At 39.0% G+C, this 26621-nt stretch overlaps 2 protein-coding genes across 2 annotated transcripts; one reads left to right on the top strand and one right to left on the bottom strand.

Annotated features, from left to right (window-relative positions):
• Positions 1-6403: 6403 nt before the first annotated feature.
• On the bottom strand, positions 6404-10012 carry fignl1 (fidgetin-like 1). The gene is made up of 2 exons (XM_079842710.1): positions 9883-10012; positions 6404-8501 (listed from the first exon to the last, which is right to left on the bottom strand). The coding sequence occupies exon 2, from the start codon at positions 8482-8484 to the stop codon at positions 6493-6495; it is 1992 nt and encodes a 663-aa protein (XP_079698836.1). The 5' UTR covers positions 8485-8501; positions 9883-10012; the 3' UTR covers positions 6404-6492.
• A 1288-nt stretch (positions 10013-11300) lies between these two features.
• On the top strand, positions 11301-25425 carry ttl (tubulin tyrosine ligase). The gene is made up of 7 exons (XM_079842725.1): positions 11301-11952; positions 17544-17622; positions 17830-18062; positions 18159-18294; positions 18425-18694; positions 20455-20598; positions 23158-25425. Exons 1-7 carry the CDS (start codon positions 11784-11786, stop codon positions 23339-23341), a joined length of 1215 nt encoding a protein of 404 aa, XP_079698851.1. The 5' UTR covers positions 11301-11783; the 3' UTR covers positions 23342-25425.
• Positions 25426-26621: the final 1196 nt, after the last annotated feature.

Here is a 26621-nt window from a genome sequence, read left to right on the forward strand (position 1 = left end):
ACACACACACACACACACACACACACACACACACACACACACACACACACACACACACACACACACACACACACACACACACACACACACACACACACACACACACACACACGTGAAACATTTCAGAATTTTTTTAGACATTGTCCAAACACTGGATTTTTGAAAAAAGTTTCATGTAACATTGATTTGGACATATGTACATACAGTTAGCCTATATATTTCACTGTCTTGTCTATTTTTCTACAATGGTGTGACTTGTATGTAAACCTGTGAGAAAAAAAGAGAAAGAACTGTAACTGAAAATAGAAATGAAGTGTTTAAAGTGCAAAATTTATAAATCATCCGATATAAAATTTACGTTTTAGCTGCCCTAAAGTTATTTAGATGAACATTAATACTACTAATAAAATAATGCATACAATTGATACATTTAAAATATTATGTGCGATAGAAGTGATGTGAATTCAACTTCTGTATCTCTAACTTCCCCGTATTCCAACTGTTATGAAAACACTGCATTTTTTTTCCATTTCATTTTTAAATATACTATATTTTTTATATTAAGCAGTCTGAACAAGTTCATATCATTTTATAATTTATTACAATGAAACCGTTTCACAATTTTTTCCATTTTATGTAAGATGACTCCCTTTTGAAATGCTCCCCTGTATATTGAACCAAATATATGGAAGTACATATTGTACCTGTTTTTTGATGTTTTTATTTCACTTTTCTTTTCTTTTTTTGCTTGTTTTATATTCTATTTAAAAAGTTTGGCAGTATTTTACCCGTACATATTTACATCAACATACTAGAATATATATGCTTGCAAAAAATTAATAAAAGATATTTTACATTTGTTCAACCTCTGATAATGTGTCATGTTTTGTAAAGCAAATTGGGACAGTTCACACAATTTTTTATTCTGTCATCATTTTCTCACCCTCAAGTTGTTCCAAACCTGTATGAATTTCTGAACACAAAATAATATATTTGGAAGAATATGGGTAACCAAACAGTTGAACAGTATATATTTTTTTTCATACCATGAAAGTCAAAGGGGCCCATCAACTGTTTGGAATAATTGTATTCTGAGAACAAAATGTAGGCTAAACAAGTGTTTTTTCTTAACTGGGTTTATTTTCCCTTTCCCAGACATTAAGGATAATAGAACATTTAATTTCTAGGGTTGAAAAAGCATTTTCAGAATTAGAAAATGCATCACCATTTCTCAGGTGTTAACAATTAAAAATATATTTCTAAACTATTTGGAGTCAGGCTATATTTGTAAGAGTGCACAATGGCCAAAGGGAGATGGAGTAAACCGAACAAGTGACCCCGACCCAAGAACTCACCAGCTCTTCGCAATGACATGCGTGTCCAGATGGCTGCTGTGTGATTGGGTAGAAACGAGAAGCAGCTGTGGCCAACGCAGAGCCCCCCACGCTTCACTGGGACCTAACCGTGGAGAGAGTGCATTTGCATGAGAGGGATAATCTGGCCAGCACCCCCCCACACACACACCAACCCATCCCCAACCGCCTCAATCCCAAATCTCACTTCTCTTTTCCGCTTCAGCTCATGATAGTACAGCACAAATAGACCCCACCCATTCAGAGAAACTTTAAAGCCGTCCGCCAAACGAGAGACCAATATATCAGTCAGGCCAATTATCAGAAAAGTTTCAAAGCCGTCAAGAGTTATCATTTGGCTAATAAACTAATAAAATACATTTTGTTTAGTCAACTTTGATTCAATTGCAGGTTTATTGTATTTCAGACCTTTTATGTAAAAAGAACATCAGCCAACCACCACTACGAAATTTCATGTCAGCACCAAAGGCTATTTTTATGGCAGGAACATGGTAGAATGAATAAAACTGTTCGTGTGTCTGTCAAAAATGACCGAATATATATATATTTTTTCAATGAAATGATTGTACTATAGGCCTATTTTAGTTGTATTTTTAGGGGATTGTATGGTACCAAATTATGTTTATGCAGTAGCTATTATCCATTTATTCACTTTTGGAGCATGGGCCTGAAAATTACATTTTCAACTTAAACGGTCATAAATCTTTAATACTTTGGACTTAAAGGGTTAGTTCATCCAAAAATGAAAATGATGTCATTAATTACTTACCCTCATGTCGTTCGACACCCGTAAGACCTCCGTTCATCTTTGGAACAGAAACGAAGATATTTTAGTTGAAATCTGATGGCTCTGAAAGGCCTCCATTGGCACGGTTCACTCTCAAGACCCTTAAAAGGTACTAAAGACGTCGTTACAAAGTCCATCTCACTACAGTGGTTCTAAAATAACTTTATAAATCGGCGAGAATAGTTTTTGTGCGCAAAAAAACCCTAAATAACGACTTACATAGTGATGACGATTTCAAAACAAGGCATCATGAAGCTTCAATGAGCCGAATCATGATTCAAACCGCCAAACTGCTGAAATTTGGCGATTCAAACCGCTGATTCGACTCGCTGATTCATAACGCTTTGAAGCTTCATGATGCCTTGTTTTGAAATCGTCATCACTATGCAAGTCGTTATTTAGGGTTTTTTTGCGCACAAAAACTTTCTCGCCGATTTATAGTTATTTTAGAACCACTGTAGTGAGATGGACTTTGTAACGACGTCTTTAGTACCTTTTAAGGGTCTTGAGAGTGAACCGTGCCATTGTGCCAATGGAGGCCTTTCAGAGCCATCAGATTACAACTAAAATATCTTCATTTGTGTTCCGAAGATGAACGGAGGTCTTACGGGTGTCGAACGACATGAGGGTAAGTAATTAATGACAGAATTTTCATTTTTGGGTGAACTAACCCTTTAAGCAAAGTTTGGTCTGTTTTTAAAGACGACACTTGGCGGATTATTGCTGAAGTAAAAAAAAAAAAACGTAAAATTTGCAAAAAAGTTAAAAATGTCGCACAAACATATATTTTCACATTTTATATGAACTACTTATTTTCCAAAACATGTTTCTAAAACTGTGAGAAAATCAAAGCCATAAATCTAAACAAGCTGTGTTCCAAATTTGAAGTTGATATCTAAAAAAATTAGCTTTCAGTAAGATTTTGATTGGCCGCAGTACCCAGGGTTTCTGCAGGTTTCACCAAGTCAAATTTAAGACTTTTTTAAGACCTTTTAAAGACCATTATGAATTTAACTTAAGACCTATATCACGCAATAAAAAAATTTACACATGACAATAAAACAAACAAAATGCATGGATCTTGTTTGGGATTACAAAAAAAGGCTGGTCCAGTGGTGTGCTATCTAGCTTTACTAACATGATCGCTTAGAATGGGAAATATGAATGAAATCTTACAAGTAAACCACAACAATAAGTAATTGCTTAATATAAGTAAAAAGTTCTGAAGTAATTAAGTAATCAAGTAACTTAAAAAGTCAGTAATAAAATGAGAACTTACAAACAAATGACCATAGGACAAATAAATACAACATAAAAATACAAATACTTTAAGTTTAAGTACTGTTTTTCCCCTGTTGTTGTTATTGTTGTTGTTTGTTTAACTTTAACACACAGATAGGAGCGGGTATAGGCTATATTAGGCTGCTTTCACTTTAAAACATACAGTAATGCGCAGATCCAATACTGACACGTCCCAAACTTTTTTACTCAAGACATAACCACCAATATGGACATAGGCATAATAATGTGTGTATTTGATCGTTCAAGAGTAATGAGCCTAGAAATAGACACATTCGGTATACTCGCGCGAGCATGCACAGAATCCGCAGTCAATATGACATTGGTCCGTGTGTCAGTATCAAACTGGGTTCAGGATATTGGGGTTTACATTACTTTTATTAACGCTTTTTTAGTGCCATCAGGCATATCATACTTTTATTTGGTCATTATTCTCGATGGCAGGTGAGAAAGATTCAATAAAGCAGCAAAATAAGATGCATGTTGGTCTCATTTGTAGTTGTAATACAGTGAACTATAGTTGGACTAGCGAAAGAAAGAACTAACAACACCCCGGAATTAACACACACACACACACACACACACACACACACACACACACACACACACACACACACACACACACACACACACACACACACACACACACACACACACACACACACACACACACACACACACACACACACACACTAAAGCGCTGTGGGAGCATTTCAATGAGCAATAGAGGTAGCGTTACATAGAAGTAGGAAAATTAAGACCTATTTAAAATTATTTAAGACCTAGAACTCAATACTTCAGTGAATTTAAGACTTTTTTAAGGCCTAAAATTTTTATTTTGAAATGTAAGACTTTTTAAGACCCCGAGGGAACCCTGAGTTCCAAATGTTTCCACTTGTTGAAATTTGTCTCCCATTCATTTCCAATGTGCTCAATTTTGACCGCGAACAATACAAGCATGACAATTTTTTTCGGGACCATTTAACCTTTTCGAATCATGTCCATTAATTTTTTTGTGTTCATACAGCAAGCGCCAAAACCTTTACCAAGTTTCGTACCATTCTGATGAAGTAGATTTTTCAAATGTTCCTGTGATAAAAAAAATCTTTCTGCTGACATCTCACTAAATACATTCCACCACTATAAAGTATTAAAGCTGATTGTATAAATACACTATGTAGTCACCTTAAGACAAACTAGAATAATAATGCAAATGTTAATATTCGTGGTAGATATTGTGCTGAGAAAGGTTGTGGAGGAATTCGGCTTGCCTGTCCTATAGTCCAGCTGTGGCCTACCCTGCGGTTCTGACAGCCTTCCACCGCTTGCTCCTCAGGGATGGACTCACTTCTTGCACTGCTGGCTAATTTTACAAAGTTTCAACACTCCGGCCAACCACACAACCCTAAAATATTCATTAACCCGCTTGACAAAAAGATGAAAAATAAATGACACCCTTTTTTTCATGGGCTTCCAGTTTTTCTAAGATTGTTTCATGAAAATTACATGACTGAATCATTTCATGTGAGCACAATCTATAATCGGATGCAGATGAAGACAAGCCAAGAGTCGGAGTTTAGAATTGAATTAGACTGTTAAATCCCACTCGTCTTCTGAGGTGTATTAACAGTTCAGCCTGACTTCCTGTGAGAATGCTTTTGCAGTTGCAAGAAAGAAGCAACCAAATCAATCAGCCATCTATATTCAATTTTTCCAGACTGCAGTCATCAGGTTTCACAGACCGTGTTTCACTTCAACACAAATCAGTTGTACTTTGCCAATGAAAATGTAATGCTAATGCAGAGGCATAAAAACACCAAACAAAAAGAACATTTCAGGGAAGCTAGTCTCGCTCCAAAAAAGTGACAGAACTCAAAAAGTACAGCTAGAAATCCAAAAACCAATTAGTTCAAAGCTGCATCATTCTGAGCTTTTGCAAAAAATGATTTATATTTTGTAACCTGACCCAAACCACTCATTAAAAATCATTCATTCATTGCTGTGTAATTTGGCCTGGGTGAGTTTCCTCACCACTGCACCAGCTACTTTTATTCCTCATGCCATCTGCGGCCACTCAATTAGAGCTCCACAATGGTCCTCTCCATCCGTCAACAGTAAACGCACCAAGCCACAGTTGTTATCGGCTTATTTTCTATAATGCATAATTGTTTTGAGAGGTTCATGGCTGGTGTCAGGGCTGGAACTCGTTCATGAAATATCAGCCGACAGACAGACAATTCAGATGAACACAGTCCTCTACAGACATGATGTGTAACTGAAAAAAACTAACCCAACAAACTTTCCTCTAGGAGGAGGATGAAGAGTCCACCTTTAAAACCCCTTCCAAGGCACAAAGCCATTCCTCTGGTTTACCAGATGTGGTCCGAGACCGCACTGGCTTAGCAACAGGAAGAGCACTGCAAGAGTTGATCTGTGGGTACTTCTTATCATGAGACCAGAATGCCTGCAGTGTTGCCCAACTTCCCCTACAAATCCATTCACCAAGACAGAACACAATGGGAGAGTTGGCCTTAAGGTGTCTAGCTCTCGGTCTCTACAGGAACGAGAGCAGGTAAACATGGAGAGCCGTTGAATTCATTCTGTACACACTGAGGTAGGGCTGGCTGAACATTGTACTAGCTGACAGTTCCCCTTTGGATAAGTGCATGCAATTCAGAGGGAAACAACAGACTCAAGACCCCATGTTCCCTTTTAGTACAAACTTGGCACATTTCCTCTATATTACAGGGAAAACAGCTCCACTAAATGATGAATCTGTTTTTAGGAAGACAGCTGCGGTATTCTAATTTTGAGGCAATGAATACAGTAAAAAGTTCAGTTATGACTAATCATGAGGGCTGTTTTGATTCATCTGCAAGACATTTCTGCAGACACAATAACCATAGAATATTTTTTGGTTCATGTAATGATGAAAAAGACCCAGGACAAATCAACCATTTATTTCAAGAAATGAACCCAACATCGTAGTCATACTAACATAAAACTCAATTAGTATAATCAGAACACGTGTGCTCAGCGACCACACCCAAAAGTCTTGTTCCACTCTTCATATAGCTCCAGATCTTTAGAAGAGACACTGGGCCGCACTGTTTTGAGAGCCTCCTGGAAGTCACTGAAAAGTATTGGCCGAACCTGTTCTGCCGTGATGGTAGCTATGTCACTAAGGCAAATGCTTCGGATGGGGCCGAGGGCTGCTTCGCGACATAGCTGCGTCATATCCGCCCCCGAAAACCCCTCTGATCCCTGCACCACATTCTCCATCTCATCTGCTCCTAGCTGACTTTTCTCACGGGACATGAGGTTGGCCACTATCTGCCGTCGAGCCTCAGCCTCTGGGAGAGGGATGTAGAGTCGCTTAGCCAGGCGTCGACGGGCTGCTTCGTCAATCTCTTGGGGCCGGTTGGTGGCACCAACCACAAGGATGCGATCGTCTGCTGAGGTGGCAGCTCCATCCAACTGGACCAGAAACTCCGTTTTAATCCGACGGGACGAGTCGTGCTCGCCATCTGTGCGCTGAGAAAGAAGGGAATCGATCTCGTCGATGAAGATGACTGCAGGTTGGTGGCACCGAGCAATGGCAAAGAGCGCCCGTACCATCTTCTCGCCCTCCCCGACCCACTTTGAAGTGAGCGACGAGGCGCTGATGCTGAAGAAAGTGGCCCCAGATTGACACGCTATACACTTCCCTATGAGAGTTTTACCGGTGCCTGGAGGACCAAATAGAAGGATGCCTTTAGGTGGACCTCTAAGACCAGTGAAGATATCAGGCCTCAACATTGGCCACACTACAATCTCTTTGATTGTGGCTTTGGCAAACTCAAGGCCGGCAATATCGTCCCAAGCTACCGGGGGGCCGTGGTCCATGATCTCACTCATGATAAGTTCGATGATCTTGGGCTCAAAGTTCTTTAAACGCTCATCAACAGGTTGCGCGTCTTGCGGTTTGTTGCCCTTTGAGTAACTCTCTTCCTCTTGCCTTGGCATGGGAGAGACAAATTTGGAGGTTGCCCCACGAGGCCGATTTGCCCCAAGGCATTTCTTGGTGATTGTAGCGAAGTTGGCCGCAGAGCCTCGCTGGCCCTGATGGGAATGTTTTTTCTGCTGGTCAACGAAGAACTGCTCTCGTGCAGATCTAAAGTTAGCGCTGACACCCTCTTCTCCTCTCCGTCCCCTCCCTCGCGGTTCCTGCTCGCTATGTGATGGGAATGAACTTCTGTTGCTTTCACTTCCTGAGCTGTAGAAGTTCTTCCTCTTGGAAGGGTTTGTGGAGGAAAAGAACACTGGCTGATTTTGCATATTGAAGCCACTTGTGCAACCCACGCTAGACTGAGAAACACTAGCATTGCCTGTGGAATCGAAATAGTTATGGCCAAACATGGGCGATCCCATTGAAGCATTTTGTCCCAGGGTCAAACGTGGAGGCACTCCTTCATGTCCTCTGGCCCACTCCGCAGCTCCGCTAAGTGGGTTACCGATCCCCCTTCCCATCTCAGCTCTGGGTGGAGGCGCAGAGGGCCCGTGAGCCAGAGGCTCTCGTTTTAATCCAGGAGGACCAGACAGAGCAATGCCTTTCTCCCCACCTCCACCAACCTCACCACCAACAGTGATGTTAACATCTGCCGGATCTACCGAGAGAGCGCCTTCTTCGGACCCAGCCTGCATCATCCTTTGCACGCAAGGCAGATTGAAAACATTCTCAACCGTTAGGGATGACTCCCATTTGTCGCTGTGGTTCTTTTGATTACGGGCCAGGTGCAGGGCACTCTCTGCATAGTTGTTGAGCCCTGTGTGTGGGTCGTCTGAGTCCAGGACTGCGGCGTAGCGCTCTGAATAAGTCCTGAGCAGGCTGGCAGCTCCAGTCGGAGAGAGCTCAGCACTCGCCCATGCATACTGAATGGACAGGATGTGTGCCCGATAAGCATCGGCCGTCTGTTCAGGTGTACAAGAGCCAGAAGAAATGTCAAAGGACCTCCTCTGCCACTCGTCCAGGTGTGCTCTGCTCATGCCTGGCCCGCTCCAGCCTGCATAAGAAGTGGGCACAGGATCTATTAATAATGTATAAAAGTAGAGACGCACCACACAACAACAGGGCCATGGAAGGGTGATGATGATAATGCTGGTGAAATAATGATTTTGCAGGCAATATAAAGTTAAGCAACATTGTGAATTTCACCACAACTTGAATCCACTTTTTTGTGTGTCATTTAGATTTCCTAAAGCTTGACTTTCAAGTATGAGAGCTTTAAGGCAGAAGTGTTTAATAGTGTCACTAAACTACAGCTACAAAAAAAGTTACAATCAGTTTGTTTCCTTTGATTCATTTCAAAGATCCGATCAAACCGTACTGTCCATTTCAGTGAATTAAGTCAAAACTCCCTGTCACATTTATGTATTAAAAAACTATGCAGTAAATACCAATGTTTATGATATAATAAAAAATATCCATGTGTTAATTTAAGCAATGAACAATGTCCATAACATGACTTGATCAATTTTAACTGTATAATAATTTGAATCGCTTTCAGACAAAATACATAAATATTGGTATATATCAAATATTGTAAAAAGGCACAACAGTATCGCAATATATTTTTTTCCCTGTATTTCCTAGGCCTACATTCTTGGCGAGTGAGACAATAATTTCTAAGATATAAATTTCGAGAGTAACCAATAAGTAACCAATAATACTGGAATTGAATATAACTTTTTGTACCTGAATAAAACAAATATATAACATCTTTATTGCCTTAAATTCAAAGCAAAGTTAAAATTCATTTCAGTGTAACTTATAAAGTGCAGTACCAGTCAAAAATTGACATATAACTTGACAATGTTTCTGATGATCTGAAAAATGTTCCAACAATGGAATGTGTATGTATGTCTGCAAAACAATTTTTTTGGGGATGAGTTACACCAAATAATTAAGAAAAAAACAGTCAAGAGTAGAGCAACTTAATTTGTGTATAAATAAAATCTCACGAAGTACGTTGGTTAAGAGAATGAAGAGTGAGCAGAGATAAAAATATAAGCTAGTTTTATTTTTTGATCAGTACACAATTCCTATACTTTTAAACGTGAAATGTGTTATGAACAAAAAACTTGAATGGTAACTTACTTTTCAACTTCGAGTATACCTATACCAATGTTATGTGACAGAAACGTGATAGACGAAATCCATATTAATGAACTATATAATGATCGTAAATAACGATCATACGAATAATGTCTAAAGAGGTATCAACACATTGTATGGAATATGTGTAGGACGTTCAGAAAGAGAGGACACTTTAGCTTTATCTAAACTCATAACGTGAGCTGACAAGCTGGAACACAAATCATAAATACAGCTTCAAACACACTCCGGTGTGCATTTTATTTTGGGTGAGGAAAGTTGCAACCTACCTCTGGGTTAAACGTTTTTCTTGTGTAAATGCTGTAAAGTTCAGCAACACCTGGTAGTCTATAAAACGATACGGAACAAAACAAACATAACTTTGACTAAACCTCGCGCCTCCTTGATCTGCGGCGACGTGCGCGCACCAGCAACTTCCGGCTGCTCAATAATAAGATCGCGCGCGCCATCGCCTGGTGAAAGGTACTCATTGCGACCTGTACTAAATGTTCGTGTTTTTCTTTTTTGGTATATGTTATTCATTATATTGATCTCTCTAATGTAATATAGTCTAACAAAAGACAGGCTAGAACAAAATGTCATATTCTTAATGCACTTCTGCCACTGAGCACTTTTAGGAAATGTAACAATTCAAATGAAGTAAATGGATACATAATTCATTTTGAGTTCTATTACTGTAACATATTCATTTATTCGGTGTGGTTCTTTGCTTCTGACATACTCAGTCAGTTCATGTAAATATATATTTCTAATTTCCTTGGGAACATTTACTGGGGAAATCTGCTCAACATACAAATATGGCTGCATCTGAATTTCTTTAAAAAAATTAATTTGCCAATAAAAAGGTATTGCACGTGATATGGTTCTCTATAAGATATGGTTCTCTACGTGTGTGTGTGTGTGTGTGTGTGTGTGTGTGTGTGTGTGTGTGTGTATGCGCGCGCGCCATTTTCACAATAGGGGACACTGTTATACATTGACAATTTACAATAAATATATAGTTTAATACATTTACAAGTTAAGCAAGTGGAATGTTACAACGACCACGGCATGGGATCAGTTGAAATGTCTAGTTTTATCAAGTCCGTGTGTGAGAAAGAGACATTATTATTATTTTTACATTACCTTTATTAGCAGTATTTTATATGTTTATAGCACAATGTTTTTACAAAAGTACTGTAGAAATTGACGTTTTAACTGGTTGCAATTTTGCTTATTTTTTCAGGCTATTGAAGGGCATTTCTGCCATATAAGATTGTTTATTTTTTTTGTAAATCATACTTATAACAAAGTGATAAATAGTCGAAATTATGTAGTACGTCAGAATTAAGACAAAATGAATTATGACAAAATCTCATAATTTTGTATGAGATCTCATTATCAATAACTATGCCTACGACTTTTGGTGATATAATTATGAATTTACCATAATTGGTGGAAATTACCTTCCACAAGTTTGCTTTGAAAATCATGACAATTGTTCGAATGGAAGCCAAAACAGGATCAACTTAATGTGTTGCTAATCATCTGTAGCTAACACAGACTGTATTGTGACTTTATCAACCGCAATATCAATCGTGCAGCACAGCTGCGATGTATAAGTCCCCTCAATAGCTCAAATGTAACATAAAACTACAATACCCAGAAGTCTGTGCGGCGCGCGTGCGTTCACTCCCAGCGGTACGTCACACCATGAGTGTGTTGGGATAAAGAGGCTTCAACTGGGGATTTAAACTGGTGTCTACTGTCTAGACGAGTACATAGGAAGCGAGGAAATAAATGCATAGCTATATATGGTCGACCTCTTTTCTTGGACTCTTTTTACTGAGCTAGCGTATTACTGGACTGTGTTTTTTAACATTTGCTGTTCTTAGACAATCATCGGAACAGATGAAGCTAGCGTAGACTGTTAGCTGCGAGAATACAGAAGCCAAATCCTACAAGAGTCACACCCTAATATTCAATATCCTCGCACCGGCCACGCGACTGCGGGTACTTATGCCCGACCCTGCTTTTCGTTCGGGAGCACAGCTAGATTATTTCTTATAAAGACAATTGCTGCAAAACAATTAGGGAGGTCATGTATGTCCGGTTTCAGTCTACTTTGTTGGGAGGTAGATAACGTTAGTCGGCTAGCTAGTGTGTGATCATCAGCAGAAGACTGAGGAATATGAGTTCGCCAATGTACACGTTTGTTTTGAGAGATGACAACAGCACTGTGTATGCGGAGGTCGCCAATATCCTCGCCTCTACTGGGAAATGGAAACGACTGAAAAGGGACAATCCTCGGTTTAATTTAATGCTGGGAGAGAGAAATCGGCTGCCTTTCGGACGACTGGGTAAATGATTTCAAGAACTGCATATTTAGCATGTATTTCCAATTCAAAAATGCAGTAATTATATGATTGTTTTATAATGCTGCTGACATATTTTAGTGTTCACTGAAAGTTAAGAGTTTCAGCAAGTTAATGCATCTAACCCTTGCTCAGTACACATGCTTTTTGGAGACTATAGACAGCACACGCTGTTAAATGTATGATAATGCATGATACTAAACATGTATGATAATGCATGAAAAAAAAACAATGCCCTGCTATGTCCAGCCGTACTAACCACTCAGTTTCAGCTTTATAATCCATTTCTGTGGATCTGTATCACTGAAACTGTGTAATAACATGTTATATATTCACGAGGCCAGCCACCAAATTGCTATCAAACATACTTTACTGGTGTTCAGATCACATATTGATTACATCACATTCCACACGTGCAAACCACATCACGTGACTTAAATACCCTCTTTCCGGGCATCCCAACCAATGACTGCACATCATACATATATACACATTATCCCAAATACACCACATTTCCTCCCCCATCAAAAATCATACCCCACATTATCAGTCCAAAAGCACCACATTTGATCAAAGTCTCAATTCCTAAAACGCTGTGGTAATTTAATAGTCCGTTTAGAGCGACGTAGACCCCCTGGACTCGGAATCAGAGGTTCCGTTGGTTCAAAAGGCACCTCAGAGTCAAATGTACCTGGAATTCCAGCAAATCCAGAATCTTGATCATTGAGTTCAGCATTTTGAGCTTGATCCGTAGATTCAGCAGATTGAGCAGTCTTCTTTTCATTCGGTGGCATTGGAATCTCTGAGGACGAAGTGCGTGGTCTCAATTGATCACCATGCCGTCTATACACAGTATCCGGAATCTCTGAGGACGAAGTGCGTGGTCTCAATTGATCACCATGCCGTCTATACACAGTATCCGATGCTGGATCACGTACCTTGTACGAAACAGGTCCTGTCTGTTGTGTAACCACTCCAGATAACCACTTCGGATCTCCTCCCACTGTACTTCGCAGGAACACAGAATCATCCACAGCAAAGGATCTCTCTCTAGCCCGATAGTCATGTTGATTTTTCTGCAAATACTGTTTTCTGCGAACCGTCTCATGAATGTTTGGTTTCAGGAAGTCCAGCCTGGTGCGGATGTGTCTCTTTAAAAATAAATCAGATGGTGACTGACCTGTGGTACAATTAGGAGTTGTGCGATAGCGCAATAAAAATAAAGATAGTCTATCATCAATGCACATTTGCTCATTAGTCAATTTCTTCATACCCCTCTTGAATGTCTGGACATATCTTTCTGCCAATCCATTGGTTGCTGGGTGGTTTGGTGCACTTCTGGTATGCATAATACCATTCTGCTTCACAAATCTTTGGAATTCATCAGAAGTAAAAGTAGTTGCATTATCAGTCACGATTTGCTCAGGTAATCCATATGCAGAAAACAATCTTTTCAATCTGGTAATAGTAGCTTGAGAAGTAATCTGTGTCATACGAAAAACTTCCAACCACTTAGAATGAGCATCAACAATGATCATAAACATGTTGTTCAAGAACGGCCCAGCAAAATCCACATGCAACCTTTTCCAACACTCACCCGGGAATTCCCAAGGATGAAGAGGGACGTGACTTGGCATTCTTTGCTCTTGCTGACAGATTTGACACTCCTTGCAAACTCTCTCTATATCCGTATCAATTTTAGGCCACCACACATATTTACGAGTCAGAGCTTTCATTTTAACAATGCCAGGGTGTCCTGAGTGAATTTCCTGTAACACTGATTTTCGAAATTTGAATGGTACAATCACTCGTGTGCCCCATAGCAGACATCCCTGCTCAACTGACAGTTCATCTCTTTTCGCATAGAATACTTTCAAATCATCTGACACTTCAATTGGCCAACCTTCCATGACATAACGAAAAACTTTAGAAAGTTCTTGATCTGTTCTTGTCACTTTGGCAATCTGTGCTGCATTTAGAGGAGCTTCTTGAAGATGGTTTGTCAAAAGTGTGTTGATCTTTGCTGAAATGGCTTCTGTTCCTACATCTGTAATTTCAGGTAATGGAATTCGTGACAAGCCATCTGCATTTCCATGATCTTCTGCCTTGCGATACATGATATGATAATCATATGCAGACAAGATTATCGCCCACCGCTGGATGCGAGCGGCAGCCATCATTGGGAAATGCTTATGTTCACCAAACAGAGTCACTAATGGTCTATGATCAGTTATCAAATTAAAGGATCTTCCCCAAAGATACTGATGGAATTTTTTTACTCCATAGATCACACTCAACGCTTCCTTCTCAATCTGTGAATATTTCTTTTCAGCAGGGGACAACGTACGTGAAGCATATGCAATGGGATGTTCGTCACCATTTGGCATGATGTGCTGAAGCACCGCTCCAATTCCATAAGCGGAAGCATCACATGCTAAAGTCAAAGGCAGTTGTGGATCATAATATACTAACACTTGGTCACTGGTGAGCAATTCTTTACACCTACTGAAAGCGCCTTGTTCCTTTTTCCCCCAGCACCAAACAGTTTGCTCTTTCAACAGTCTATACAGTGGTGCCAACACTGTGCTCTGCTGGGGTACAAAGCGTCCATAATAATTTACCAGACCTAAAAAGGCTCGTAGTTCCTTCACATTTGATGGTGCTGGCGCATCTTGAATAGCTTTTACTTTGTCTTTTGTTGGATACACCCCTTTTTCATCGATCACATGGCCCAGGTACTCAATTCGTGTTTGTCCCCACTCACATTTACATTTCTTTACTCTTAAGCCTGATTCTTGAAGACGCTGTAAGACTTTGCAAATGTTTGTTAGATGTTCTTGCTCATCTTTACCCGTGATCAACAAATCGTCCAAATACACAATCACTTTCAGATCTTTCATCAAATTTTCCATTATTCGTTGAAAAATGGAAGGGGCTGAACTGATGCCAAAAGCAAGACGATTATACACATATAATCCCTTGTGAGTGTTGATTGTCGTATACTTCTTAGAATCATTATCCAGTACGACCTGTTGATATGCCTGCGCCAAGTCAATCTTGGAAAACAACTTCCCTCCACTCAAGGTGGCTAACACTTCCTCGATCCGTGGCAAGGGATACACTTCAGTATTGGCAGCTTGATTAACAGTGACTTTGTAGTCTCCGCATAAGCGAATTGTGGAATCTTTTTTTATAACAGGAACCACTGGAGCAGCCCACTCGCTGTATTTTACTGGGGATATAACATTAGCTTTTTCCAGTCTATCAATTTCCTTCTCCACACGTTCTTTCATAGCAAAAGGAAGAGGACGACTTTTAAAAAACTTGGGTGGCACATCTGGTTTCACTGAAATAGTGGCTTTAATGTCCTTTAGAGTGCCCAGCTCATCCTTAAAGACTTCACTATATTTGTCCAGCACTTCTTGGATAGACCCAGGCTGCTTACTCACATATCGAATTATCTTCCAATTCAGTTTTACTTTCTGAAGCCAGTTTCTCCCACACAGGTTTGGACCATTCCCTTTGACTACAATCAATGGTAACTCATTCACTTGATCCTCATATTGTACAGTAGCTGTGAATTGACCCAATACTGGAATGCATTCACCGGTGTAGGTCTTTAACTTGACCCTAGCTCCCTCCAGTGGCCAATGAGCAAACGATCGTCTATACTCTTGTTGTGAAATTATGCTTACAGCCGCTCCTGTATCAATTTCCATCAATAAATCCTGCTGATTCACAGTAAAATTTACTCGGAAAGGCTGTTTCTCAGTATCACTTAACATGGAAAACATTTCCAGCTCCGGCTCTTCAGCATACATATAAGCTGTCACTTTGTGCTTGTTCTGTTGTTCAGCATATCTGTTGGGATGTGACTTCATTTTAACTTTGCAAGCTCTCTTTATATGCCCAATCACTCCACAATTGTGACATTTAGAGTTTTTAAAATAACACTCCTGTGCATTATGGTTTTTTCCTTTACAACGATAGCATTGTCTCTGGTTATAAACAGTCTTTGCATTTACCTTATGCACTGTTGTCGCTGAATCCTCTGTCTTCCTCAGTTGCTGCGTATCTCGATCTGCGGTTTCCATACTGTGAGCAACTTCAAGTGCCCGTGCAAAAGTGAGTGTGTCTTCCGAAAGCAATCTTCGTTGACATGCTTCACTTCGGATTCCGCTAACAAAACGATCCCGTAGAGACTCATCCAAACTTGCCCCAAAGTCACATTTAGATGCACATTGTTTCAGTTCAGCAACATACTGGGACACAGTTTCATGGGGCTTTTGAACACAACGCTGAAATCGGAAACGCTCAGCTATTATCAACGGCTTTGGTTCAAAATGTGCCTTCAGAATATTCACAACTTCTTCAAACGTTTTATCCTTTGGCTTCGCAGGCTGAACCAGATTCCGTAGTAATCCATATGTGGACGCTCCCACAGCACTAAGCAAAGTCGCTACTTGCTTCGCATCATCCACATCATTTGCAATCATGAACAATTCCGCTCGTTCAATATATGCAGACCAGGACTCATTTTCCGGTTTATACTCATCCAATCTTCCGATTTGCGCCATGTCTTCTCATACTTTATCCTCGTCGCCAATTTATGTTATATATTCACGAGGCCAGCCACCAAATTGCTATCAAACATACTTTACTGGTGTTCAGATCACATATTGATTACATCACATTCCACACGTGCAAACCACATCACGTGACTTAAATACCCTCTTTCCGGGCATCCCAACCAATGACTGCACATCATACATATATACACATTATCCCAAATACACCACAAACATGTAATAACATTGACATTAACTTTCTTAAACATAAGTTTTAATATCAGTATTTAATAAGTGCATGTGCATGTTAAAATTCACATTTCCTTACACTTATGTATCACATACACACACACACACACACACACACACACACACACACACACACACACACACACACACACACACACACACACACACTAGTGCTCAAGAAAAAAAAATTCTTATTATAAGTTATCAGAAGCTGTTATCCAAAAAATACTAATATTCAGAAATATTAATATTTGCAACTTTATTCAACATTTTGCATGCATTTTATCGGTAAAGACATTTATAAAATTGCTATTTCAAATGAGCGATGTTCTTTTGAACTTTCTATTTATTTCTATAAAAAAAAATTAGCTTAAATATTTAAAACTTTTTAACATTGATAATAATAAGAACCATTTAAAATAAATGAGCACCAAATTAGAATATTAGAATAATTTCTGAAGGATCATATGACACTGAAGACTGGAGTAATGATGCTGAAAATTTAGCTTTGCCATCACAGGAATAAATCACATTTTAAAACATATTAAAATAGAAAACAGTTATTTTAAATTGGAATTATAATTAACATTACCGATTTTACTGTTTTTAAAAAACATGTAGGGGTAGTGGTGTGTACATAATTGTTGGTGTGGTGAACTACAAAAATGTTGATTGAAGTATTTTTAGCTGCAGGACACTGCCGTCACTGCTCAATATTTCGATATTTCAGTGTCAGATACCCTGCTGTGTTCTCTACAGGTCATGAACCGGGACTGATGCAGCTGGTGAATTATTACAGAGGAGCCGATAAACTGTGTCGCAAAGCATCACTGGTCAAGTAAGCTGTTTATTTATTCATACCAGATGAATTAAGTTTCCTTCCATTCAAATGTATAACCATAACTGTGGAATTATGCTGTTAAGCTAATGCTTACTTAAGTGCTTACTTTAAAGCACACTTTCCGTTTCCTCCATGCTATTGATTTATAAACTCAGCAGTTCTTCAGTTATGAATGATATTTATAGAAGCATGTTTGCTGTTTAGGATTATCAAGACCAGTCCAGAGTTAAAGGACTCCTGTAACTGGTTCCCTGAGTCTTACATCATATACCCAACCAACCTCAACACCCCAGTGGCCCCGGCCACCAATGGCATCGGCCACATGAAGAGCAACCCAAAGACAGATGAGCGAGAGGTCTTTTTAGCTTCATTTAACTCCAGAAAGGAAAGCGGAGAGGGAACTGTGTGGATTGCCAAATCATCAGCAGGTGCAAAAGGTACGAATCTCTATGGGTCAATAACGGTAAGTTGAAAGAGAGATGCAATCTTAGTACATGATTTAGTAGTATGATAATGTCCCTATCTTTGTTCAGGCGCAGGTATATTGATATCTCATGATGCAAACCAATTGCTCGAGTTCATCGATAATCAAGGCCAAGTGCATGTCATTCAGAAGTATCTGGAAAAACCACTGCTGTTGGAGCCCGGACATCGCAAATTTGATATACGGTAAAATGAGCTCTGTAATACTTTGCGCTGAATGTTTTGATGTGATTATGGAAAAGCTTAGAAACTGCAATGTCATAACCTAATTTAGTGAAAGTACTTTTAAAGTTGATGGATATTCTTTTGTCTGTAGGAGTTGGGTGCTTGTAGACCATCAGTACAATATCTACTTGTACCGCGAGGGTGTGTTGAGGACATCCTCTGAGCCCTATAACAGCTCAGATCTCCAGGATATGACCAGTCACCTGACGAATCACTGCATCCAGAAAGAGCATTCGCAGAACTACGGCCGCTATGAGGAGGGCAACGAGATGTTCTTTGATGAGTTCAGACAGTACCTGTTGACCACACACAATGTTGCCATGGAAACATCTATTTTACCTCAGATCAAGCATATCATCAGGTGCTCCTTTACTGAAAGAATTCTGTCAAATTCACCAAGATGGTTTTTCATTTTTGAATGATTGCATGTTATCTGTGCCCGCAAAATGAGTTGTATAAGAAAAAAGCATAACCTCAAACGATAATCAATTGATTCTTGTTAGAGGTGTACAGTGGGGTCCAAAAGTTTGAGAATACTAATGAAAATATATTCACACTTTAGGGTCCAATTCTCACTATTAACTACAACTCCTAATTCCTGCTTATTAATAGTTAGTAAGGTAGACAATATGGTTGTGCAGATTAAGGCATTAAAGCTGCACTATGTAACTTTTCCGTCCACTAGAGGGCGCCTATTCAAAACAACAACTTTTATTATGGCATAGTCACCGGCAGGACTTTTATTATGCCACAGTCGCCGGCGCCACTTCCGCTTTTCTGGTCATGAGTATGAGGTAACGCAGCTCTGTTTATCATATCAGATACATCAGTGTGTTGAAAATGTGGCTACTATGACACTTGTTGCACACTGCAGTAAGAGTAAAGTGTTTCTGCAAAATAAAACCGGAAACCAAGGGTAACGCAGATATGATACAATTCACAGGCGACTCCCTCACACATCCCGGTTCCTTGGTTAAAATAAAAATTTTCTCACGATTTACAAATAGTTGGAAACATTTTGGATATTCTAAGTACTCAACTGAACAAAATATATAACACTGGCCAAGTGGTTTTTGGATATTTTAATGAAAATGTTTTACATAGTGCACCTTTAATGTCTGCTTTATAAGTACTAATAAACAGCCAATATCCTAATAAGCAACGAGTTAATAGTGAAAATTGGACCCTAATTTACTACTATATAATTTATAATTTATAATTTTTTAACTAGCTTTACTTTTATTTATATATATATATATATATATATATATATATATATATATATATATATATATATATATATATATATAAAATTATTTAGGTTTTAGTAATTTTATGTATTTTTGTCATTGTATTAATAAAATTTTTTTTATATTTCTGTTTAGCTTTTTTTTTTTTTTAGTTACAGAAATGTTAGTACTTCAACTTGTAATATAAGGTAACTACATGGGTTAAGGTTAGGTTTAGGGGTAGGTTCAGGGTTAATACCTAGTTATTACCCAGTTATTGTCAAGTCAACTTTATTTATATAGCGCTTTTTACAATGCAGATTGTTTCAAAGCAGCTTCACAGTGTTAAAATAATGCAACAGAATTTGATTCGGCTGTACAGCCGCTCTGGAGCAAACAGTGGTATCATCTAGCTCATTTCAATTATCATACAGTAACAATGTGGGCAGATCAGTAATTAAGTTGATGTATTTAATTAAGTTTAGTAATTAAATTTATTTGGATATTTAGTTGAAAATGTAGTATCGTAATTACTATAAGTACATATTATTGTGCTACCATTCTAGTTAACACCGCACTGCAATTGTATTCCAATTTAACAATTAAGTGAAAAGTTTTGAGAAAAAAAAAAAACAACAGAATATTTTGGCTGCACTCAATCTGATATAGAATTCACAAGTTTGTCTAAAAATCTGACCTTTGCTTGAAGAAGATAATGATATAGAATCTTAAATTCAAAACTCTTTCAATATTTTCAAAAGATTTTACTTTTTTTTATTTTTATGAAAAATTAAATTGTAACTCAGATGTTTGCAACCCACTGTGTATGCATTTGTGGATGTGACTAACTAACTGTAGTGTTCCTCGTAAATCCTGTGGCTTGTTTCAACAGGAGCTGTCTTGCATGCATCGAGCCAGCCATCAGCACAAAGCACCTGTCCTACCAGAGCTTCCAGCTCTTTGGCTTTGACTTCATGCTGGACGAGAGCTTTAAAGTCTGGCTAATTGAGATAAACGGGGCGCCTGCCTGTGCTCAGTGAGTAAACACTTCTCATGTGTTATGTTCACAATGTTTTGCTTTAGTTTCTTGCAACCGTACTAAATATTTGAAAAGCAGTCATGATTTTCATTTTCATATTAATGCATAAAGTACGTACAGTCCCACATACAGTATTTGTATTTTTTTGAGAGGGGGGGTGAACCTTTAGGCATCCTAGCTTAAATGTATGGTACAGTTTTCACAGGGGTAAAAGTTGTTAGAAGAAGTGTGAGTTGCAACAGGATGACATCTACCATCTTAAAACCCGTTTTAAAAACCATGTAATGTTGCAGTTCCCCATCTGGCAAGTAACTGAGTTTTATTTTCTTGCCCAAGTAACATTTTACTGGGATTTGTTTCCGTCTGTGTGTCTGTACTGTTTGTGTGTGTGTTTGTATGGGAGAGAGAGCACGAGAAAGTGAGCTTGCAATAGACAAAGATGCACAATTTCATGGGGAAAGCATGGAAATAGTTTATCATTTTTATCCTGCTGTTTGTTATTTTTATTTGCTTGCTTATAGTCTTTGTAGGTTTTGGTTCTTTTGTTGTTGTAGGCTGTAAAGACCTTTTGAAATATCTGAAATCATTTGACATTACCTACTAAAATAATAGCACACCTTAGAACATACCTCACCCAATTAGTATCAAGCATTCAACAGCCCTGTAGTACAAAACAAATATACATTATAGTGCCATTAGAACTTTAAGTGCACATATAGTGCACATATAGATGTTTTAACTGCACTAAGTATATGTGGCTGCACTAGAAGGATTGCTTTAATTTCGCTTTACCGGTATAGTGACAATAAAGAATCTTGAATTGGATCATCGAAGGTCAGCAGCAGAGACATTGGTTAAAGGTGCACTATGTAACTTTTCCGTCCACTAGAGGGCGCCTATTCAAAACAAAGTTGTAGCTTGATGACGCCAAGTTTGAGCGCAGAATCTTGGGACATATTGTCTTCACCTCACAGCCGGTGGAAAAGACTCGGGGCAGAAATCATGTTCATGGATGCGATTATTAACGTTACTGTAGTATGAAGCAGAAGCAGGACTGAGTGTTGTGGAGCGGAGCAAAGCCGCAGGAGCGATTGTTAATAAGAAGAGCGCAACACGCCTCGCAAGCAGCAGGACTTTTATTATGGTATAGTTGCGGCGGGACTTTTATTATGACAGTCACCGGCGCCACTTCCGCTTTTCCGGTCATGAGTATGAGGTAACGCAGCTCTGTTTATCAAATTAGATACATCTGAGTGTGTTGAAAATGATGTTATGACGTTACTCAGTGCGTTCGCTCGGCGGCTGCTATGACACTTGTTCACACTGCAGTGAGAGTAAAGCGTTTCTGCAAAATAAAACTGGAAACTGAGGGTAGCGCAGATATGACACCATTGACAGGCGACTCCCTCACACGTCCCGGTTCCTTGGTTAAAATAGCAATTTTCTCATGATTTACAAATAGTTGGAAACATTTGGGATATTGTAAGTACTCAACTGAACAAAATATATAACACTGGCCAAATGGTTTTTGGATATTTTACTGCAAAAATGTTACATAGTGCACCTTTAATAAAGTGAGATTAAATACATTAAGTATATTTATTTAACATTTAATTATTTTAGGTTTGTGTAGTATTTATTTTTAGTATTTCACAGTTTTAAACACATTAATTTTGAGGGGTAATGAATGTTTTTTTTATTTAAATGTAGGTTTTAATAATTTGATGTGCTTTTGTCATTTTTTCTTTTAGTAAACTATTAGTTTATTTCTGTTTAGCTTTAATTATTTTTTTCTGTTTTAGCTACAGAAATCATAGGTTACTTAAAACTATTTTCAGTTAGTTGCTAAAGAACCTTTTAATCTAATATTTATATTTTATTTCTGTAGTTATTTATATTAGCGGTTTCGCTTTATTTTACAGTATGTGCACTTAGTGAACTTACCTCGGATCATCAAAGGTCAGCAGCAAAGACACTGGTTAATAAAGTGAGATTAAATGCATAAAGTATATTTGTGTATTTTAACATTTAATTATTGCAGGTTTGCATAGTATATATAGTTTTGCATAGTTTTTATTAATTTTGAGGAATAATGAATTGTTTTTGTGCAAGTGAGATTAGGAAATGCATGTTCACATTTAGTCTAGAACTACAATAGCCAAATCATTAGTCAAGATTTCTTTCAACATGGAGACAGGTGTCAGTCAATACATGGGAAAACAAAATAACTTGCGTTATTTGTTTAAAAAAGTAACTCAGATATTTTTCCGTAAATGTAATGCATTACTTTACTGGCTACATGAAAAAAGTAACCTGATTACATAACTTGAGTTACTTGTAATGTAACCCCAACACGGTTCTCTTGTAACTCTCTCATTCAGCACAAATCCAAATGTGTGTGCTTTGTGCATGCGTGATGTTAATTGCATTATATAAGTCACTACATTTATACAAGTCACTCCACGGTTGCAGCTGCTAAAGCTTTTCCCCTACAATTATTCCTTGTTATGAAGTTGGAAGATTAAGTATTGATATTTAATTTTCTCTCTCTTGTAGGAAACTCTACGCTGAGCTATGTCAAGGCATCGTGGATGTGGCCATCTCCACAGTGTTCTCTCTGAGCACAGATGCTCTCTCATCCTCGCCTCCGTTCTCCACTTCTCCATCTCTTTCCTCCAACTCCTGCTCCTCGCCCAAGATCAGAGCGCCCCATCAGTTCGGCCCATTCATCAAACTATAAATTGCTGTTTCAGGATGCTGCTGTTGCCATGCAAAACCCGTCCCCATAGTCCTGCCCGAAAACAACATCAACCAATCCGAGAGGCTTAAAGGTCTACATCTGATCTTGGGGCTGAACCTACAGGGGCTTCATCTCTGTCTGAAGAGGACGATGATAAGGTACATGGGGTTACCTCTGTAACAGGCAACCTCCTCTTCCCGTTTCCATCCATCATTTCTAGAGCAAACACAGAAGAGTCCACAGAAATACTGAGAGCATGAGTTTCCAAAGTAAAGACTGGAAGGTGAGGAGAATCCTACACATGCCAGTGTAGCATTACCCAGAAAAGAGGGATTTGTTTCTAAAGCCAAGCATGTATACTTATTATAGTCGAGACTATGTTTGTCCAGGAGTTTAACACTTATGTAATATAAAGACTTGAGTTAGTGAGCACACTTTTGAAGGAGTGGCAACCAAAGAGCAGGGTTTAGCTCCTCTATAGCTGCATCCGAAATCGCATACTTCCATACTACGTAGTAGGCGAAAAACAGTATGTGGCAAAAGAAGTATGTCCGAATTCACAGGCAAAAAGTACCCGGATGACCTACTACTTCTGCCGAGATTCTTAAGCGATGGACACTGGAGATGATTTGCGAATGGCGGTGAAGCGTAACTCTCTCGATAATAACAGCATGACTTCGATTCATACTACACACACTCATACTATATAGAACATACTTTTTAGCGGTCGTGAAGTAATTACTTATTCAAAATAAGTACCTACTCAAGAGAGTATGTGATTTCGGACACAGCCTCTGCCCCAGATCTGTTGCGTCAACCAGACTCCTCAGGACTTTCCCAGGCACCTTGATGTAACGGAGGATGGATTTGAGACTTTAGTGCCTTACATATTCACATTCTCTCAACACCAACTTCCACAAGCTAATATGGCCTTTTGTACATCTGTATGTGTCCCATCAACTGTATTATCTATTCGATTCTCGTGTGTGTTTTGTGCTGTTAGCTTCAGTGTACTAAGTGGTTTTTAAACCACAAAAGAATCTTTCTCAGATTCAGATATTTATGATTTGCAGTGTAGTGTACATGGTTGTGACGTCAAGACAGTATTTGGTAGAAGTAGCAGAAGATAATCTATTTGCATACTTATTGTCTTGTTACTGTTCTGTCCAGTGAGACCAGATTTAGTCTTCCCACTGATTCTGTTATTGTTTGTTTGTAGAGACACAATTTAGGTTCATAATTACTTCGTGACAGGCAATCAAGAACACTTGGGAATTGGGGAAGCACTGCCATCTGCTTGTTTTGTCATGAGCATTCACAACTCATCACTTACTACTCAATAGACAAATGATAATAGTTATTCGCAATAGTTATTTTGTTCATTCCAAACTGTCAAGAGTTGCATTTTCTGAACGAGTAAACCTTCGGTGGACTGAGATGTTGCATGTCAAAGCATGTTAAAAGCAAGGCTCTTTATACATACCTAGAGAAAAGTAGTTTTTACATAAAGGAATAGTTCACCCAAAAATGCCCTGATTTCCGTCCAAGATCATGTAGAGGACTTCCTGTATGATGTACACCGATCAGGCATAACATTATGACAGGTGAAGTGAATAACACGGATTATCTCTTCATCACGGCACCTGTTAGTGTGTGGGATATACACTCACCTAAAGGATTATTAGGAACACCATACTAATACTGTGTTTGACCCCCTTTCGCCTTCAGAACTGCCTTAATTCTACGTGGCATTGATTCAACAAGGTCCTGAAAGCATTCTTTAGAAATGTTGGCCCATATTGATAGGATAGCATCTTGCAGTTGATGAAGATTTGTGGGATGCACATCCAGGGCACGAAGCTCTCGTTCCACCACATCCCAAAGATGCTCTATTGGGTTGAGATCTGGTGACTGTGGGGGCCATTTTAGTACAGTGAACTCATTGTCATGTTCAAGAAACCAATTTGAAATGATTCGAGCTTTGTGACATGGTGCATTATCCTGCTGGAAGTAACCATCAGAGGATGGGTACATGGGTCATAAAGGGATGGACATGGTCAGAAACAATGCTCAGGTAGGCCGTGGCATTTAAGCTATGCCCTATTGGCACTAAGGGGCCTAAAGTGTGCCAAGAAAACATCCCCCACACCATTACACCACCACCACCAGCCTGCACAGTGATAACAAGGCATGATGTTCTCATTCTGTTTACGCCAAATTCTGACTCTACCATCTGAATGTCTCAACAGAATTCGAGACTCATCAGACCAGGCAACATTTTTCCAGTCTTCAACTGTCCAATTTTGGTGAGCTCGTGCAAATTGTAGCCTCTTTTTCCTATTTGTAGTGGAGATGAGTGGTACCCGGTGGGGTCTTCTGCTGTTGTAGCCCATCCACCTCAAGGTTGTGGCTTCACAAATGCTTTGCTGCATACCTTGGTTGTAACGAGTGGTTATTTCAGTCAAAGTTGCTCCTTGCGTAAAGCTAGATTTAAAATAAGACAACGTATGTTATTATCAGCTATTATGGACATTGACCGTGAGATTGCTGAGACAACGTGCGCCACCAGACAGAATGAGCAAGACTGATATTTACTGAATGCAGAACGAACCTTGCAAGACTTTGGTAACACTTTAGAATAATGGTCATTAGTTAACATTAGTTAATGTATTAACTAACATGAACTAACCAGGAGCAATACATTTGTTACTGTATTTGTTCATCTTTGTTAACGTTAGTTAATATGAATCCAGCTGTTCATGGTTTTAATAAAGCATTAGTAAATGTTGAAATTAACATTAACAAAGATAAATAAATGCTTTATAAGTGCAGTTCATTATTAGTTCATGTTAACTAATGTAGTTAACTAATGACCATTATTCTAAAGTGTTACCGACTTTTAAAAATGCTGGTTGAAATAAAATGCTGCGTGAGCTAAACCAATCAGCATGTTCGCGCGCCTAAGTCCCACCCCCGAATGTTCCTGAACTTTGAAAAAGTACTACCTCGCGAGCAGGGCCGTTTGGAGGGGGAAATATTTACCCGGAACTTCATTTAGACCCTGGTTCCTGCGGTCGAAACACACCGAGTACCACCCCGAAGTTCCTAGTTCCAGGGTAAAGTTCCTGCCGTGGAAACGCAGCTTAAGTGAACATTTTGCCCTCAAAGTGGATGTGTGAGAAGCAGGAAAAAGGAGTTGAGTGAGTTTGACAAGAGCCAAATTGCGATGGCTAGACTGGATCAGAGCAACTCCAAAACTGCAGCTCTTGTGGGGTGTTCC

This window comes from Gobio gobio, assembly GCF_949357685.1.
Source record: "Gobio gobio genome assembly, chromosome: 18".
Lineage (NCBI taxonomy): Eukaryota > Metazoa > Chordata > Actinopteri > Cypriniformes > Gobionidae > Gobio > Gobio gobio.